At 39.2% G+C, this 18,350-nt stretch overlaps 1 protein-coding gene across 6 annotated transcripts in view; it reads right to left on the bottom strand.

Moving 5' to 3' along the window:
• AKAP13 (A-kinase anchoring protein 13) overlaps positions 1-18,350 on the bottom strand; it is a 254,171-nt gene that overhangs the window by 59,367 nt on the left and 176,454 nt on the right. Inside the window, exons 10-20 of one of the 6 annotated variants that reach the window (XM_056571882.1) lie at positions 16,015-16,148; positions 14,201-14,544; positions 12,794-12,974; positions 12,323-12,642; positions 10,055-10,108; positions 9,462-9,524; positions 8,709-8,880; positions 7,629-7,737; positions 5,044-5,163; positions 4,183-4,225; positions 2,816-2,948 (exon numbers count right to left, since the gene is read on the bottom strand). In XM_056571882.1, the coding sequence (XP_056427857.1) occupies positions 2,816-2,948; positions 4,183-4,225; positions 5,044-5,163; positions 7,629-7,737; positions 8,709-8,880; positions 9,462-9,524; positions 10,055-10,108; positions 12,323-12,642; positions 12,794-12,974; positions 14,201-14,544; positions 16,015-16,148 (1,673 nt within the window). The remainder of the gene's footprint in view (positions 1-2,815; positions 2,949-4,182; positions 4,226-5,043; positions 5,164-7,628; positions 7,738-8,708; positions 8,881-9,461; positions 9,525-10,054; positions 10,109-12,322; positions 12,643-12,793; positions 12,975-14,200; positions 14,545-16,014; positions 16,149-18,350) is intronic. The other 5 variants (XM_056571883.1, XM_056571884.1, XM_056571887.1 and 2 more) reach the window with 5 other exon arrangements.

The following is an 18,350-nucleotide window of genomic DNA, read 5'->3' as shown; positions in this document are numbered from 1 at the left end:
TATCGGGTAGTGTATTGTCCGAGAAATTAGCCTGAAAGTGGTATCCTCAAACCACTGGAGTAGACAGTAAAAGGTAAGGAGTTTGGCTGGTTCTCAAGGACTAAAATCAAAAATAAATAAATAAAATAGAAAAAAAAAAAAATAAAAAAAATTATATATATATATATATATATATATATATATATATATATATATATATATATATATAAGAATGTGGTCAAATAAATATGTAATGATATTAATAATCTATGTGGTCAATGTATTAGATATGTCTCTATTGAGTCCTATGTCAGTGTGGATGAAGGCTGTGTGATTGAGCTTGACATAGGACTCAATAGAGACATATCTAATACATTGACCACATATATTATTAATATCATTACATATTTATTTGACCACATTCTTATATTTATTTTAATTTTTTCATTCTATTTTATTTATTTATTTTAGTCATTGAGAACCAGCCAAACTCCTTACCTTTTGCAATTTACAAATCTGTTTAACTTTCTGGCACCAGTTGATTAAAAAATAATAATAAAATTCTACCGGAGTACCCCTTTAAGGCTACATGCACATGACGAGGGGTGTCTAGGAGGCTGTACAGTGTGTCTCTACAGAAGTTTCCCAACCAGGGTGCCTCCAGCGGTTGCAAAACTACAACTCCCAGCACGCCCGGACAGCTGACAGCTGTCCGGGCATGCTGGGAGTTGTAGTTTTGCAACCGCTGGAGGCACCCTGGTTGGGAAACACTGCTCTACAGCTACAAATGGAGCAGTGGGCACTCTATCTACTGGTGTAGGATACTCAATGCATCAGCATATTACAGGGTTATTTATTCTCAGAAGCAATGCATAATTCTATTTTATTTTCGAGCATCTTTTAGAAGTTTCTAGGTGCAGCATTACAGCACAACACAGAGAGAATAGACATCTGCATGGGCCCTTAGGGTGGGCTCACACAGAAATGTGTAATGTATTACAGCTGCAAGATTTAAGATAAAGTAAAAATCACACAATTACAGCTTTCAAGCACGTGATTTTTCTTGAAATCATAGCATGCTCGAGTAGAGTGGTCTCCAAACTGTGGCCCTCTAGATGCTGCAAAACTACAATTCCCAGCATGCCAACAACTGCAGACGCATGCTGGGAGTTATAGTTTTGGCCAAACTGGAGTCGAGACCACTGCTCTAGTATGACATTTTTGATTGAACTCTAATTTAAGACAAAGCAAACATAAGCATGCAATAAAAAAAATAAACAAATAAAATAAAAATAAAAAAGGGAGAGAAAGACATGGCTTAGGATACTGGTCCCACAACAGACCATGCTAAGCGTATAAATTCACCCAGCTTCAAATAATATGAAAATAATAAACACCTAAAAAGTGCCTAAGGGGAGTGCTTCAAGTGTAACTTTTAATGATATGCCTTAAAATGTAGTACCAAATGGTGCAGGTGATTGTCCACCACCTTAATTAAAATATTGACAAATGTGGTCACACAGGTCAAGTATAGGGACAATACGCCCAATGTGTACTATACAAACAAATATAATACTGAGTACTACCCCGGGCTCTGTTGGGCCCAATCTTGCCCAATAGTGGAACATACAGTATTAATAAACTCAATACCACCGACACGTTTCTGTTGCTAAGTAACAAGCAACGTCCTCAGGGAGGTACATAGAATGAATTATAGATATGAGTATGACCACACAAAAACACAGGGACAAAGGGGCACACCTGTGTATTAAAATGAATGCATACAAATAAGACCCCTTAAAAAGGTGAATAATCAGAGGGTCACAGTCCTGTGTAATAAGAAGCACTCCCTCAAAATGACTATCAATCCTGTATATATATATCAGATAGGGTTTCTTATCACATTCATCTGAACTTGGGACCGCTAAAAAGAAGACAGGCAAGAAAAGTCTGCTCAGTATATCGTCCAGTAAAATAGAAACCTGAGAGAGAAGCATAGTGACAGCTTTACTCATGGTTCTGTGGAACAAGACCCGTATATCATCTGAGGAACAAGACCCGTATATCATCTGTGCGGGTCTTGTTCCGCAGAACCATGAGTAAAGCTCACTATGCTTCTCTCTCAGGTTTTTATTTTACAGGACGATATACTGAGCAGGCTTTTCTTGCCTGTCTTCTTTTTATTTTACAGGTTGTTGAAGCGGTCCCAAGTTCAGATGAATGTGATAAGAAACCCTATCTGATATATATACAGGATTGATAATGTCATTTTGAGGGAGTGTTTCTTATTACACAGGACTGTGACCCTCTGATTATTCACCTGTTTAAGGGGTTTTATTTGTATGCATTCATTTTAATACACAGGTGTGCCCACCTTTGCCCCTGTGTTTTTGTGTGGTCATACTTATATCTATAATTCATTCTATGTACCTCCCTGAGGACATTGCTTGTTACTTAGCAACAGAAACACGTCGGTGGTATTGAATTTATTAATCCTGTATGTTCCACTATTGGGCAAGATTGGGCCCCTCAGAGACAGGGGTGGTACTCAATATTATATCTGTGTATACAGTACAAATTGGGCGTAATGTCCCTATACTTGACCTGTCTGACCAGATTTGTCAATATTTTCATTAAGGTGGTGGACGATCACCTACACCATTTGGTACTAAATTTTAAGGTATATCATTAAAAGTTAAATTTTCAGCACTCCCCTTAGGCACTTTTTAGGTGTTTATTATTTTGATGCAAAAAATAATAATACAGATTTTATTGCAATGTGCAAAAAATCTGCCCCAATATCTGCATGTGGTATCCCCAGGACATAGTTTCTTACCTTTGTCTTCTTACCACTGGACATCTTATTCCTGATGTAGCTGAATGTGCGGCTGACTTTAGTCACACCTTTGCCCTCTAGGTCCTTCTGAGAGGGGCTCGGTGGTAACTGGTTGTTACATTCCTCGGATATGCTAAAGTGGGTATTGAGAAAGACTATTTAGAGATTGGTGGCATTCATAAGGATTTTATTTCAAATAGAAAGAAGAAGCCAAATATTATTAGAAAATGTCAATACTATTTTAGATGGAGTCTTTCCAAAAACTTTTAAAGCAAAGGAGTCACAAAGATACACTATTTAAATAACCAAAATATTGTCCAGTGCTTACAGGGTGAAAGTAGGCGTGTAAAACAGCAAGACTAGACATTAATCAGAAATAATCACTTTTGTAAACTACATAAAAACTGTACAATAAAAATGGATTAAACATAAACCATAGCAGTACAGTAACATAAAAACAGTCTAGAAAATCCAACGATCGTAATATATACTGGCGCTAGGTCCTAGATATTGCCTAAAATGCTGCTAATTGAACAAACTGATCCATTAACATATGTATAAGAAATAAAGAAATATAACAACAGTCAAACGGGGACTTGTAGAGCAAGCATGCTCAATGCCAGCGAATGTGCATACCAAATACCGCACTTAGTTTGTATATTAGTGCATCACACACTGCTCTTGGCACTTTAGTTTTGAGCCGAGTGTGAAACACTATTTACACACCGAGTGCTGTATTTGGTATATACACTCATTGACAACTGTTGCACTGTTCTATTTCTTTAAAGGGCTCGTCCACATGAGCGTGTTTTCCTTCAAACTTGTAGAGTGTTTCCCACTCAGAGTTTGAAAGACGCACTTCTCCAAGGGCTGCCCACAGCTAATTTTCGGCAGCAAAATCTCCGCTGCGGAAAGTCCGCCGCAGACCCCAATATAGTCTGCGGCAGATTTTCAACAGCAGAAATTCTGCTGCCTGAAAACATGCTCGCGTGAACGCACCCTTAGTCTTCAAGGGACCAAGGGACTCTTCTTTTAGCTAAAAGTTTGAGTGCAGTCAAGGAAAACATAAGGAAAAGAAAGGCAAGAGAGTGTATAATGTTAATGAAAAAGAAAGTGAATTCATAAATTGATATAAAACTCACAGGTAACACATATGGCCCAGACTTATCAATCTGTCCTGAGTGATTTGCCCATAAGAGCCAATCACAGCTCAGCTTTCATTTTACAGGAGCTCATTAAGATATGAAAGCTGAGCTGTGATTGGTTGTTATGGGCAAATCACTTGAACAGATTAATAAATCTGTATCAATAAGTGTTCCTATTATAGCTTATGTTGAACATACATAATACAAAAAAAGTATATTTACCTATGTGTCAAAGAGCTGCTGCCGATATTTATGGGCCGTGAGCCTGCAAGGTATGCAATATAAAAAAAAGTGAAGAAGCAAACCAAATATTCCATCCATACCACCTATTTTATTATGATGTGAGGTTTTTTGTGTGTGTTACTGTAAGAGCCATTAGTTTAGAACTTTAGAGTTGTATGTCCCAGTGCACTGTCAATAGTTACGTTGTATAGTGATGAACAGTATAAGTGGATATTTATAGAAGCAAGTGCCCACAAAATATAAATACATAACATAAAATAATACTTTTTCCCAAAGACCGCCACCAATGCTTTGCATATTCCAAAACACATTTTTGCCACTGACAATACCCAAACGATGTAAACTCTAAGACATGTAACATAAAAGGATATTTCAGCCTTGACACAAGTTTTCAATCTCCTATGTCATGAGCTGAAATCTAGTGATCAAGCAGGCACGTTCCTCATACAGGAGCAATGGAAGTTACTGACAATTTTCTTTATGTAACAAAACAGACTCTGTAGCCTTATGAAACAAAAGGAAAGTGTTTTTTTTTTTTTTTTTGTTTTTTTCTGATCACCAGCACTCGAGTGTGAGGAGCCTACTAGAAGAACATTTGCATAACATGGGGTGGGGGAGTGTGATACTATGCCACCATAACAGAGGATTACACAGAAAGCCATAAAGAATCCTGTAAATGTTAAAGGAAGAACAAACACAAGCTGAAAGACCAGCTTAAATAATACAAAAAAAAAAAACCTCTTTATAAATAAGCAAGCAAAGTAAACAGATACTGCACCGCAGTGGTGATGGGAGAGGACTAAAGAAACACAGAGCGCGCCAGCGGAAGCATTTACTTACTATCTGACTCGTCATCACTGGACGAGGTGCCAATAGAAAAGACATGTTTAGACTTAGGTATAAGCGGAGAGATGCTGAAGGAGAAGGATATTCGCCTCTTTGGTTGTATCCGACCCTGGACTGAGAAGTGGGTTAACAGCAGATGTTAGAGCATGCACATTCAAACTAAGCAAGAAAAACAAAGAATGGGCGGCAGAAGCAGAGGTGTGGTCTGAAGAACACAAAATGTGATGGATAGCACCGACCTACACTATCTGGATGCAGACAACTCCTCACAGAGGTGCCAATGAAAATAGAAAAGTCCCACATGAGAATTTAAAGGAATAGCCTGGTTTACGAGAGGCATTTTTAAATAGAGGTTTTGTTCGGGACAGTAATCCACTGGCCAGAATATAGAGGAGCTACAAATATGTCTGTGGATTACATTGACAAGCCATTCATTTGAACAGACATTGCAGGGGAGCTTAAAGCGTAGCTGTCAGATCCCCCCCCAAAAAAACAACAACTGTTATATGTTGCTCAGTACCTCATCCTGATCATGCACATCATGTACATGTACATTTTTATGTGTCTACAACCTATATTTCTCTCAGAATTACCTTTATTTACTTGCGATCATTTGCTCAGTGAGGTTTATGTCCATACAGAGGCATGGGGCGTGTCCCTCTCTTCTCCACACTGTGATGACTCCTCCCCCTCCCTCACTTTGCTATGACCGGAAGCAAGCACAGCAGCTCTGGACCTGCCTGCTGCCCTCTCAATCACTTATGGCAGTGGTCCCCAAACTGTGGCCCTCCAGATGTTGCAAAACTACAACTCCCAGCATGCCTGGACAGCCGTTGGCTGTCCAGGCATGCTGGGATTTGTAGTTTTGCAACATCTGGAGGGCCACAGTTTGGGGACCACTGACTTATGGTGTCCATGACATGTCGATGACCACTGGACACTGCAGGATTGGTAGGTGTCTCAGGAAGCCCCCTAGTGGCTAGTTTTTTGACTGGCTTTTATTGTATCTGACAGTGCCCATTTAACACTTGCAACTAGATTCCCCTACATCAGTGGTGTCCAAACTGTGGCCCTCCAGATGTTGCAAAACTACAACTCCCAGCATGCCCGGACAGCCAACGGCTGTCGGGGCGTGCTGGGAGTTGTGGTTTTGCAACATCTGGAGGGCCACAGTTTGGACACCACTGCCCTACATATTCTAGATATATTCTACATATTCTTTAAACAGGTTTACTCACCAACACTCATCATCTATCTGCAACAGGAATTATGAGTGTCTGCTCAGAGGGGATCCAACTGTGGGGCCCCTCAATAATCACAAGAACAGGGGTACTGTGTTTTAAATGGAGCAGTGGTCACTCACTCAAGCTGCCACTCTATTAAACTCTTATGCTTGGAGGCTTTGCAGTCATAAGGGTTATCTTTTGTGGATCTTTGGTGGATTGTGTTCTGATTATCCTTCATTTACTAAACAGCTCCTCAGCCTTTTTTACATAAAATACATGAGAGATGGAGCTATTCTAAGAATTCCTGGACAAGAGTAACTCTGTTAGTGATGAGAACAGAATGCGGAATTAAATACAATGAAAGAAATAGGAAATTAACCATGGTTGTGATTAACAAGCGTGCATTGTATGCTCAAGAATGGATGCATACAATTCATGTTAGAGTCCAGAGGATGGCAAATTATCAGGCACAACCCGTACTAGAAATGGATTATTAGCAGTTTGTCTAGTAATATTCATACATATGCTGAGAATTGGTCAGTTCTAAATGAAACCTAGAGAAAGAAAACAACTACAGAAAATAGCAATAGAGGCTTCATTCATCCATAGTGGTTATTTCACATCAACCTAATATTTTATATAGGATATAGGTCAATTGATCCCATCAATAATATCACACGTATGATTGTGCCTGAATGATAAACAGCCCAGACTATAACTTTTGTTCTTCCCCCCGAAATAAATGCCATGAAATGAGTGAGACAACCACTTCTATCTCTTAAAGGGGTACTATGGTGGAAAACATTTTTTTTTTTTAAATCAACTGGTGCCAGAAAGTTAAACAGATTTGTAAATTACTTCTATTAAAAAATATTTATCCTTCCAGTACTTTTTAGCAGCTGTATGCTAGAGGAAATTATTTTCTTTTTTGTCTTGCCCACAGTGCTCTCTACTGACACCTCTGTCCGTTTCAGGAACTGTCCAGAGAAGCAAAGGTTTGCAACAGGGATTTTCTCCTGCTCTGGACAGTTCAGCAGAGGGCAATGTGGACAAGACAAAAAAGAAATTCAAAAAGAAAATAATTTCCTCTGTAGCATACAGCTGCTAAATAGTACTGGAAGGGTAAAGATTTTTTTTAATAGAAGTAATTTACAAATCTGTTTAACTTTCTGGCAACAGTTGATTTAAAAAAAATGGTTTCCACCGGAGTACCCCTTTAAATGTATGATCCGTGTATAGAAAGTGCATGCTTATAGGAAAGTGGAGGACAACAAACTTTGGTGATAATTTGATAATATAGAAAACTACACTAAAGCGCAAAATACTACATTTGACAATGGCAGAAATACGCACCTTCTATAAGTGGGTTGGCTATTGCTGATAGCGACATTGACTTTGACAGACGAGAAGTACCAAGTGATCCAGAGTAAACCAAGTCATGATCTTCACTTCTTTCATTGGCCTACAGACACAAAAAAGTTAACTTTATCTGCCATTACCATACGCATACATAAAGCTTAAACACCACACTCTCTGAAGTGTCCTTGTCAATTAACAAAAAACTTTGGACATGTCTGGGTGTTTACTCCCACTGATCGCTAGCACAAGAGGGGAGAAGTGTGTGGCTGTGGGATTCCTTCCCTGGCTTACAGCAATCTCCCTCCAACTGCAAGAGATGGCCTTTATTATAAGTCTATGGAGTCCGATTCCTGCAACTGGACAGAGATTGCAGCAAATTGAAGAGTGGAGCATACAGCCGTGTACTTCTCTCTACTAGTCCTAATGATCAGTGGAGGTCAGAACATCTGGATGCAACTTGTCAAAAGTTTTGTTAAATGACAGGGACCTTAAAATTCTACGTTAAAATACTGTATTATAATGTCACTACTAAATGTCTGATATGTCAGCAGAAAAAGAATCACAGCAACATGTCAAAAGAAATCCACTTTTAAAACACATTTTTGTGTATTATTTTTATAAATTAACTCGGCCTATGTTGTTATTCCGAAGAAACATCCAAGGCAAGAACTGATTTGCCACAAAGCATATAGCTGCACAAAACTGGACCCACAACTGGTAAAATGTGCTATGCATATGGGGCCAAGGCTCTGAACTATTTCTGGAAACAGTGTCCGACTAAGAGGTGTGATTTCATGGCTGGTTAGGCCAAAAATAGGTCTGGTCAATGCCAAAACATCCACTAGACAGAAAAAAAGCCAATTAGCTGTGGAGAGCATCTGTAAAATAATTAATATCACTTCACTATTTGTGCTTGTCAAGACGAATGAAAACAAATTCCTGTAGTCATGATCCAAAGTCTACAGGAAAGCCAACACCAACAAAAGGTGGGCGATCTTTAATGTTCATGTCCATGGTTACGGAATGGGATGTTCAACATGCAGAGGTCAAAGTCCACCAACACTCAGGACATACCACATGATGGGAGGTTCTGCCAATCCTTTGATCGGACTCTTGTTCTTCTTCTGTCAAGGATGTCAAGGACCCATGATCCTCCCCTTTGTACAGTGCTCCAGTTAGTTTTCTCGTAACAAAAGAGTCATTAGCAGCAGGTGGGTTGTTCTCAGCCAGGCCTTCCAAGCTGTAACTAAGCAAACAGAAAAAATGTATATTCACTACACAATCAATATACCGTAACAAGGAACACCATATAGACATTAAACATATACTGTATGTACAAGATGTACACCTCAAACAAAAGAATCCCTTGTGCAGAAATGACATTTTTGCCAACAACAGAGTCAGAGTCAATAAATAATGGATGGTCATGAAAGCAACAAACAAGTCACACACAAAGCTATGCAAAGCGATGGAATGTATTAGGTTTAATACGTTGTTAATATACTCAGTCTGCTAAATGAAGCGTACACTGCCACAAGCTGAACAGGCCAAAATAGCAGAATAAGGTACGGTATGAATTTGCTGCCAGCATACCAAACACTATACAGCAAATCTGGACAACAAAATAAAATTAGAGGCAGCATTACCCGAGAGCTGGCCAGTAAATATTCTAGAGCAATCCAATGGATATTGCCTTTTCTGTGCAAAATATTAAGATGCACTTCTAACATTATACAGCAATTGTATAGCATAGCTTTTAACCTGAGCAAAGAAAAAGCAGTAAGCACCCAGGCATGTAGTATCCCTGGAGTATCGGAAATACTATACCTTCTATAATTAAAGTCACCACCTATAGAAGTGAATTGTGCATCTGAGGGACACCAGCTCATACTGAGAGGAGCAACCATAAAGAGAGGGTGAAATGTGATCGTTAATAGAATATATATGATATAGTAACACAGGAAACGTGATTAAAAGGTGGACAGGAAAATAATACATGGGGAAACTTTATTAATTCAGCTCCCCAAAAAAATAAGCAGCCTGGTATGTCTACATCCGTACTGAAGAGCTCACAAGACTTTCCCTAAAAGTAAATGGCTCTCTTCATTCAAGAAATTATATTAATATAGAGCTGCATGAAGCCACAGTTATGCTAGATCAGTCTTATGTTATGGCACCTACTAAGTGTTGGGGATGGGTAGGCAATAGGTGTGTACAGCTATTTTTGGGGAAGAGGGGATCTCTACTTTCATTTGGAGGGATAAAATAATAACCGATAAAAAAAAAAATTTAAAAAAAAGGACACGTAAGTGAAGCAGGTGATTTACTTCATTGTATTGCCTGCCATTTGTTAATATAGGGATGCATTACCAGTGTTAGTAGAGGTGTATACATAAAGAGATGGATTGTTATTTTGATACCTTCTTCTATGAGTAGCTGGCTTCTTTATAACATCCCCCAGAACTCGCAATGAACTGAAAATGAATCATTGAGATGGATCAGCATTGGTCAGAAGAGAATGGATGGAATAATGGGACAGGGGAAGGCAGAATGAGAAAGACTTGCTGGTTGGCCCCATGTGCACGCCTGTAAGGATACTGACCCAATCTCACAGTACTACAAGCACCATACTGCCATAGTATTTGCTCCAGGACAGCCTCCATCGCATTCATGGCTGTAAACTACATAGGTCAACTGGATGTTCACCGTTTTTAGAGCTAAACCCAGAAACAAAAAGCACACAGAGCACTAAGCCTCTAGAGAGCATAGGAATCCTGGATACACGTAATTGTGCCAAATGACAGGTTAAGGGAAAGTCACTCCAAAATAATGCCAGCAGTACAGACATTATGCAGGTAATTCTGTCATCTGTAAGGCATTACACTACACATGTCCTCTGATGTCCTCTGATCTCATCCAGATTTTATACACTAATTACATCAGGATCAAACATAGTTTACCCATTCCTGAAAGATAACTATTTCTCATAAGATATTTTTTAAATGAACAATGACGTACAGACAATGAAGGCTACTATGTGCATAAGTGCTATAAACTGATATAATGTTGCTTATTTTCATGTAGATTGACCAAAACAAGAGATATCGGATACAAACCAAAAAGAGAGGGGATATACTTGAGATAAGCTTTATAAGATCGCATTGGCGATCTGCATTAAAATGGGTATTCCAGCCAAAACCATTTGTCCCTGAAATGGATTTGTCTACTGGAAAGGTGATAAATGCATAATCAGTGGGGGTATGATTACTATGGGCCCAGGAAAGGGCACCCCAGCCCCCACACCATGCAGCTAGGAGGAGTTTAAATCCATCTCTAACTATGCATATCTAGTAAAAAAGAAAATCTTTCAGCTCACCTGTTTTTTTTTTTTTTTTTTTTTTGGGGGAGTGAACAGATCCGCACTGGGTAAGGTGCAGGCTACCTCTTCCAAGGTAAAAAAAAAGATTTGCGAGCCAGCTCTCCCGCTAAAAAGCGTTCCACAACACTGCATCCTTATGCCACCCATCTTGTGTTACAGATGCATTTTGTGTGCATGTGAAGACTTTGTCAAGGAGGATTATTATACCCCTCTCCATTTGGAAATGGTTAAAATACAAAAACAGATAAAACACGATTCTATGGCTGTTGGTAAGGAAAACAGCTTGATACATTATCCCAAATTCTGTTATTGCGCACAAAGTAATTAGTAAATACTACACTATATAAATGCATTCAACGTGTATATTAAAAATATACTTAAAGTTTATATACTTACGAAAATATTACGTTTTTTAAAGCAACAGGTACCCTTTAATAGCAATAAGTCTAATGCTTCTCTTCATTTTATGAGCCAACATGAATGTAAAACAAATTTAAAATATAATGGAGAGATTTGAACCTAGGACCCTGCAAGGAAACATCGCTAACCACTGAGCCACCGTACTGCCCATAAATCAGTATTTGTGATAACGTATCGAGCATGTTATTATTTTCCTTACCAACATCCATAGGAGTATGTTTTAGCTATAGTTGAAGTTAAACCACTCACACATGGGGAAGGTATATTAATTCACATAGGTTTCCAGGGAGTATCCATGACTAAGTATATGTATGCGCACAAAACGCGTTGGATGGGTGCCACAGTGTCATGGAAAGGTTTTTAATGCATATCCAATAAAAGCATTGTTTTTAGCTAGAGCTGGATGGCAAATCTTTTTTTCTAGGCTTCTGATCATATGCCCTGCTGTTCTGATTTATGGCACTAAATATTAAAGCCATCTAGGCATGGTGGTTTCCACCCCTCACCACTGACTTGGTTCAACCACCATACCAATAGCACTTCTCATAACCATGGTCTTGAGGAAACCAGGTCCCTATTCTGTTGATCAGTGGGGGTTACACTGGTTGAATCTAGCATTTATGATCTATCATGTTAGGAGATAAATGCTTTAGCTGGGACATCCCTTTTCACCTAAGAACTATATTAGCAAATGTTTTCTTAGGTCAACAAATTTGTGGTGGGAATCACAGCAGAGTATATCCCAGGTTATTTATAAAAAATAAATTATAATAATTTTCTACACAAATTGTTGAATGGTGAACAAAATAAGAAAACACTAAAGTAAGTCAAATGTAGCAGCTTTAGACTTTAAGTCATGTGGGAAGAGCTGCCAGAATGTCATTCTTACCTTCTGCGGTTGATTTCAGCATTATTATTCTTGTGCTTCCCAGGTTCCCAGCTATGTCTTCTAAAAGGAGACAAAGAGCGGATGGTGCTCCTGGAGCGAAGAGCATGTGGAGACACTTCTGTAATGCTGTCCATCTCCTCCCCTTCATTCTCTGATATACCCATCTTCTCGTTTTCTCTGTCCCCAACAGAAGAGTTTAATGGGTTACTGTCCTTTCTTTCACTTAAAGTATGAGAAAAAGAGACATCACTTCCGTGGGAAGAGTTCCTTTCTAGAGAATTGTCCTCTGAGCCAGAGCCGTCAGCATTGCCAGATGACTGCTTGTGAATTTAAAAGAAGAAAAGGTACAATAAATTATCTTTTCTTAAACCAGTATAAATAACATGTAGCATAAATCGGGGGAAAAAAAAAAAACATCATATTGAAATAAATAATAAATGTTCATTTTAAATTAGGAGAACAACAATGTACCCCATGTTTGGAAATTCCGTCAGTTCCATTATCAGGCAGTCGCTCCTCTTCTGTCAATGATGTTAATGATCCATGATCCTCTCCCCTGAACGGTGATCCTGAGAGCCTGTTTTTGCCAGAAGAGGACTTCTGAGCGGCCCTCGGTTTTCTTTCAATACCACTGAGGCCCTCCAAACTGCAACTTAGAAAAAAACAAAATCAACATGATTATGAAATAAATGAAGTGAAGAGTAGGAAGTAAAGACACCATAGAATGTATTTATAAGCCAAAATTCAGGAGGCAGAGAATAATCGATTCTTATCTTTAAAAATTCTTATGAATGGTCAAATTTGGAGAGGATTCTGGTTTGACTGATGAATCAAGTTGTAAGGCTCTTAAAAAGGGGTTGAGCACTGACTTACAGGAAAGCTCTCTCTTATAGGTGGCACAGCCAGCTCTTTCCTTCTGGATGAGCCCTACCTTGCATACTTTTTTTTTTCCCAAGATAGTACTGCAAAAAAAGGCTTCCTGCACAAGCTTGTTGCTCTCCCATATAGCTCCTTAGACTAGCATTACGGCATCCGCATCAATCAAAAATCCTGCATTGGAAATTTAAGATGCAGGACCTGCCAAAAGAACATATTCATTCTTTTGCCGGAATTTCGCTGGACTGCACTGTAATCCATAAAGATGGCGAACATCTCGCTGCAGACAGAATCTCAGCCCGGAATATCTCAGGGCATGTCCACACTGCTGAATCTCCACCCAAATTCTATGGAGTGAAACAGTCGGATGGAGCAGCTGGTCAGAGAGTGGAAAACGCTGCTGTTCACTTCACGGGGTTATAATTCACATTAGCGGCAGGTTTCAGGAGTGATATCTAAACTTCTAAAATGTGTTGATGAAATGTCACAAGTTTATGGATTAGGGCTTATGAAGTAGGGCTTCACCATCATATCAGCTGGCCATACATATTAGATTCATTTGTATAGGGAACTCCTAACTATCCCACAATGGCAGATGTCAGTGGGGGGGGCTGCTGGATTTTAATATGCTTGATCTTAAGTTAGGCGATAAGAGGATGCCAGAGAAGTTTGCCTCTTATGGATTAAGCATCTGTATGGGATGGGGGGGTTGTAAAAGATTGCTGTCAGACAAATATTCATTCAGCCGATGGCTTTCACTCCCAATCGCTTCAAACACGTGCATGATAAGCTATCTAACATGGAGGCTTTAATATTTTTCTGACATTGCAAACATCAAATCAAAGTCTATTTTTAAAGCCAAAGACTGGATCACGTCATCTTGTGAAATTGGTAAAGGTTTTCCTCTAAACTCTGATGCCATTCTTGCCTCCAAATAGGACAAGCACAGAACCACCACACACGTGCTTGAACATTACAGTAATATAAGTTATGTTATCTTACCTTCTTTGGCCAATTTCAGCATTATTGCCTTTGTTCTTTCCAGGCTCCCAGCTATGCCTTCTGGAAGGAGAAAGAGAGCGGACTGTGCTCCTGGATTGCACGGTGTGTGGAGACACTCCTGTAATGTTGTCCTTCTCCTCTCCCGCAGTCTCCGTCATTCCAGTCTTCTCAGGCACCATTATCTTTCCAGATCCAGCCATGGTGCTACCTTGCAAGTCTATGTGCTTCCTTTCAGTTAAGGCATGGGGAAGGGAAATATCACTTCCATGGGAAGAGTTTCTGTCTAGGGATAAAGTGTCCTCTGAACCAGAGCTGGCAGTGTTTATGGATTGCTCATCTTCAAGCTGGAAGCAGACAAAGTACAATTATTGACATTTCAATAATATAAAATATACAATTAGACATGCCTCCTAATAACTAAGCTTATAAAAAGAAAAGAGGGCGATGGCATGGAAGCAAAAAGTTATTTTCTCCCATAATTATTAGATATTCTGATATTCTAAAACAATTTATATTGCTAAGGCTGGTGACATTTTTTTTTAGGGCAGGAGGGGTGTTAGGAGTAGTTAGGGAATATCATCTGAGTTAGTTTAGCAAATATGGTTTGATGACAGATACTCTTTAAGATATAAATAATAATGATGAAAGGCAATGAAACTGTCTTTTTTCCATCCATTAACAGATCTACATTATTTGGTGGTATTCTTAGTCATATTTAAGTTTTATGCACTGTCAAACTAAGTGTAAAAGCAGAGGTCTCCTTACAGACAATTCCATTGAAAATGCAACTGATCACCCTAGGTCCATTCCTGGCAAACAGCTGATCTTGATGGGGAAACCTGCGGACAGCTAGGCATTTTGTATATTACATGGCAGCAATTCAGATGAATGACTGCCAACATAATATAAATGACAGCTAAAGTCCCATAGATTATTTTGCTTCATACAAGGGGATCCTGAATGGTGGACCCCCTCTATGATGTCCATATGAAGAGGTCTTTATGAGACAAAAGGCTGATACATCATGTAGCGGTCTTAAACTGTAAATTCAGATTAGAGTCAAGGAAGGTTTTTCTTTAAAACACAACATTTACAAAGTCACATATTGAAATAAAACAAAAACACACACACACACACACATTATCCCAGTATGTGTCTTGGCATTCACATATACGGACACACTCCAGATGCTAGCTCCACAAAATCTTTAACCTTGTGTACATACATACATGTATCTGCAGTAAAAGGATCACCCTGCACAGTTTATTACACTGAAATGGTGTTCACATTACTTAGACAGGTTTGTACAAGGCTCATTGCTTGCAATGGGGTCCACTTCTGACTGCACACTTACTAATCTGAACTGCTCTGTCATCCTTTGTAATAAAATAATATTTTCCATACTGCAGAAGAAAGAAAAAAAGGGGCAGCAACACAGCAAAGGAAGTGATCTCACCCTGTACTCATCCTTCTGTAGAGAAGCATTGTTGTAATCCTTGCCTACACGACAGACTAGTCAGAGGAAGCAAGCTACACTACTGTAGTATTAAACTCTTACATATACACAGGGCGAAGTAATAGCTTACAGTATATACTATGTGGACTTCAAACGTGAGTTATTAGCGAGGAAAGCGGGCAGCATTGTGCTCCACTCCCTGGCTGGAGAAGACAGACACCGATTTCTCAGCATAGACATCTAGGCAGATAAATGTATGGATCTCTCGGCCGCGGAGATGATTTTTTTTTGCATGTGTCACCAATGACCCATAACTTCGACACCTCTCCTTCAGGCACAAACATTTGTTCCAACTCACCTTTGTGAAGATCATTTCATCCAGTACCTCAGGGGGCATGTAGCTCAGATCAGAATCACTTGCCTGATCCCTTTTCAGTGTGAGTGGAGATGAATGTTCTGCATTGAGTGAGTCCTCCAGAAACTGTCTGCATTCTAATTTATCACAAGGAAAGGAAACAAATGGATTATTGCATCTACTGCACAGTCTCTTTACGTGATGCTTCTAGTAAGAAATATAAATGATAATTTAACAGCTTATATAATCTCTTTATTGATACTGTTTATCACAAGTACAACCGCGTTCTCCCGTTCGAGGACCCTGTACTGCCGCAGCTCTGCGTGGCTAATGCTTGTGTCGTCAACCTCACTAAGAGGAGGCACCCTTCAGCTCTATGGGAGAGGCGGGGATGCACAAATGCTGCATCTTCGCCACTCCCATAGAGCTACATGGAGAGAGCGTGTTGGCCACGGAGTCAAGCTGCGGTCGACACGCCTCCTGCATGGGGAGATCCGTGGTAGAGCCGGGGCCCTGTACAGGAGATTGCGGGGGTCCCAGCGTTCGGACCCCCCCGTGATCATACAAATTGTCTAAGGCTTCAGTACTCCTTTAAATGGTGCCTGCCAGTCATATCAAAAATGCAGTCTGATCTGCAGGCAAGATGTTATTAAACAGGAGGACCTGGACAGATATGACTTTCTTCACCTTGTACCAAAAAAAAACCTGCACTTAATGCCCCATAACGACTAACAGAAAACAGAATGTTAGACATCTTTACTCATTTATTAAAAAAGAAAAAGGAAAAAAGGATTAAAAAAATATTGCATTAACAAAAATATTCAGACCCTTTACTCAAAGGTAAAGCACCTATGGCAGTGATTACAGCCTCCAGTCTTCATGGGTATAATGCCACAAGGTTTCACCTGGAGTTAGGGATTTTCTGCCATTCTTCTCTACAAACCCTCTCAAGCTGTGTTAGGTTGAATGGTGACCACTGGTGGAAGACACTGAAAAACAACATGGTTCTGCCTCCATTATGCTTCACTGTAGGGATAGTATTGAGCAGGTGATGAGTAGCACCAGGTTTCCTCCAGACATGACACTTAAGATTGAGGCCAAAAACTTAAATCTTAATTTTATCAGCCCAAAGAATCTTGTTTCTCAGCGACCATTGGTTCCTGGCCATCTCTCCTACCAAGGTCCTTTCTTCTTCCCCTAATTATTTTGTTTTGTGCGGAGGCCAGCTGTAAGAAAAGTCCTGGTTGTTCCAAAGAATTATGGAGGGTCCTGTACTATTGGGAACTTTCAGTGCAGCAGGATATTTTTTGGACCCTTCTCCAAATATGTGCCTCCCCACTATACTCTCTCTGAGATTCCCAATCTGTAATTTTTACCCTTATGGCTTGGTTTTTCGTTCTGATCTGAATTGTCAGCTGTGAGACCTTATGTAAATAGGGCTGTGTCTTTCCAAATCATATCTATTGAACTAAAAGGATTAGTAAAGTATTTGGGTACTTCGTTTTTTCCTTTTTAAGAAATATGCTCATATTTCAAAAAATTATGTTTTCATATTATCATCATAGTGCATAATAATGTAGGATATTATAAAATGTAAAAAAAAATAATAATAATTTTCCGAATGCATTTTATATCTGCTCAGCTCCCCCTGTACTATAACATGAAGCCTACAGTTTGGACAGCATTTTCAAACTGACAGATTCCCTTTAATAATGTTTTTACAGAATATATTATTGCACTGTAATTATAATAAAAAAATAAATAAATAACTATTGTAACTATTGATGAATTGTCCCAAATAAAACACTTCAATCTGCTCCATCTGTGCAGAGGCACACATTAACTCTGCATGGATTTGTTTTTTTCCCCCTAAAATCAGAGTACACATTGTCTTAGCTAGAGACAGAAAAGCTGACCCCTTAATAATCTGTTAAATGACACCCCTGTGGAAAATTCACAAGAAAGATCCAGAATTGTCACAATAATAATGAGCCGTACAGTGAATGGAAGCAGAAGAGGCCACAATGGGAAAGGGGGAAAACTCCACAATTGACAATAGTGACCAGGAAATAACAATACACCAAACAAGAGAGAGCACAACACTGTTAAACCAGTTATGGTCCCTCCATAGAAAACAGCGTGCATGTCACTATTAATATTTGTTATGCAAAAGAACAATTCACATATTTCTGCATAAAAATAGAGTCATGTGCAAATGCATTTAATGACAAGATTTCCATACTATCCTGGATCTGTTGGTTTCCTCTTCCAGAAAGACAGAGGTTTGTTTTCGGAAATGTGACTGTGTAATTTAGACTATGTTTAGACTTACCTGCCCA

This window comes from Hyla sarda, chromosome 4 (genome assembly GCF_029499605.1).
Source record: "Hyla sarda isolate aHylSar1 chromosome 4, aHylSar1.hap1, whole genome shotgun sequence".
Classification (NCBI taxonomy): domain Eukaryota; kingdom Metazoa; phylum Chordata; class Amphibia; order Anura; family Hylidae; genus Hyla; species Hyla sarda.
The sequence above is the reverse complement of the archived record's forward strand: the minus strand, read 5'-3'. Positions and strand labels throughout refer to the sequence as shown.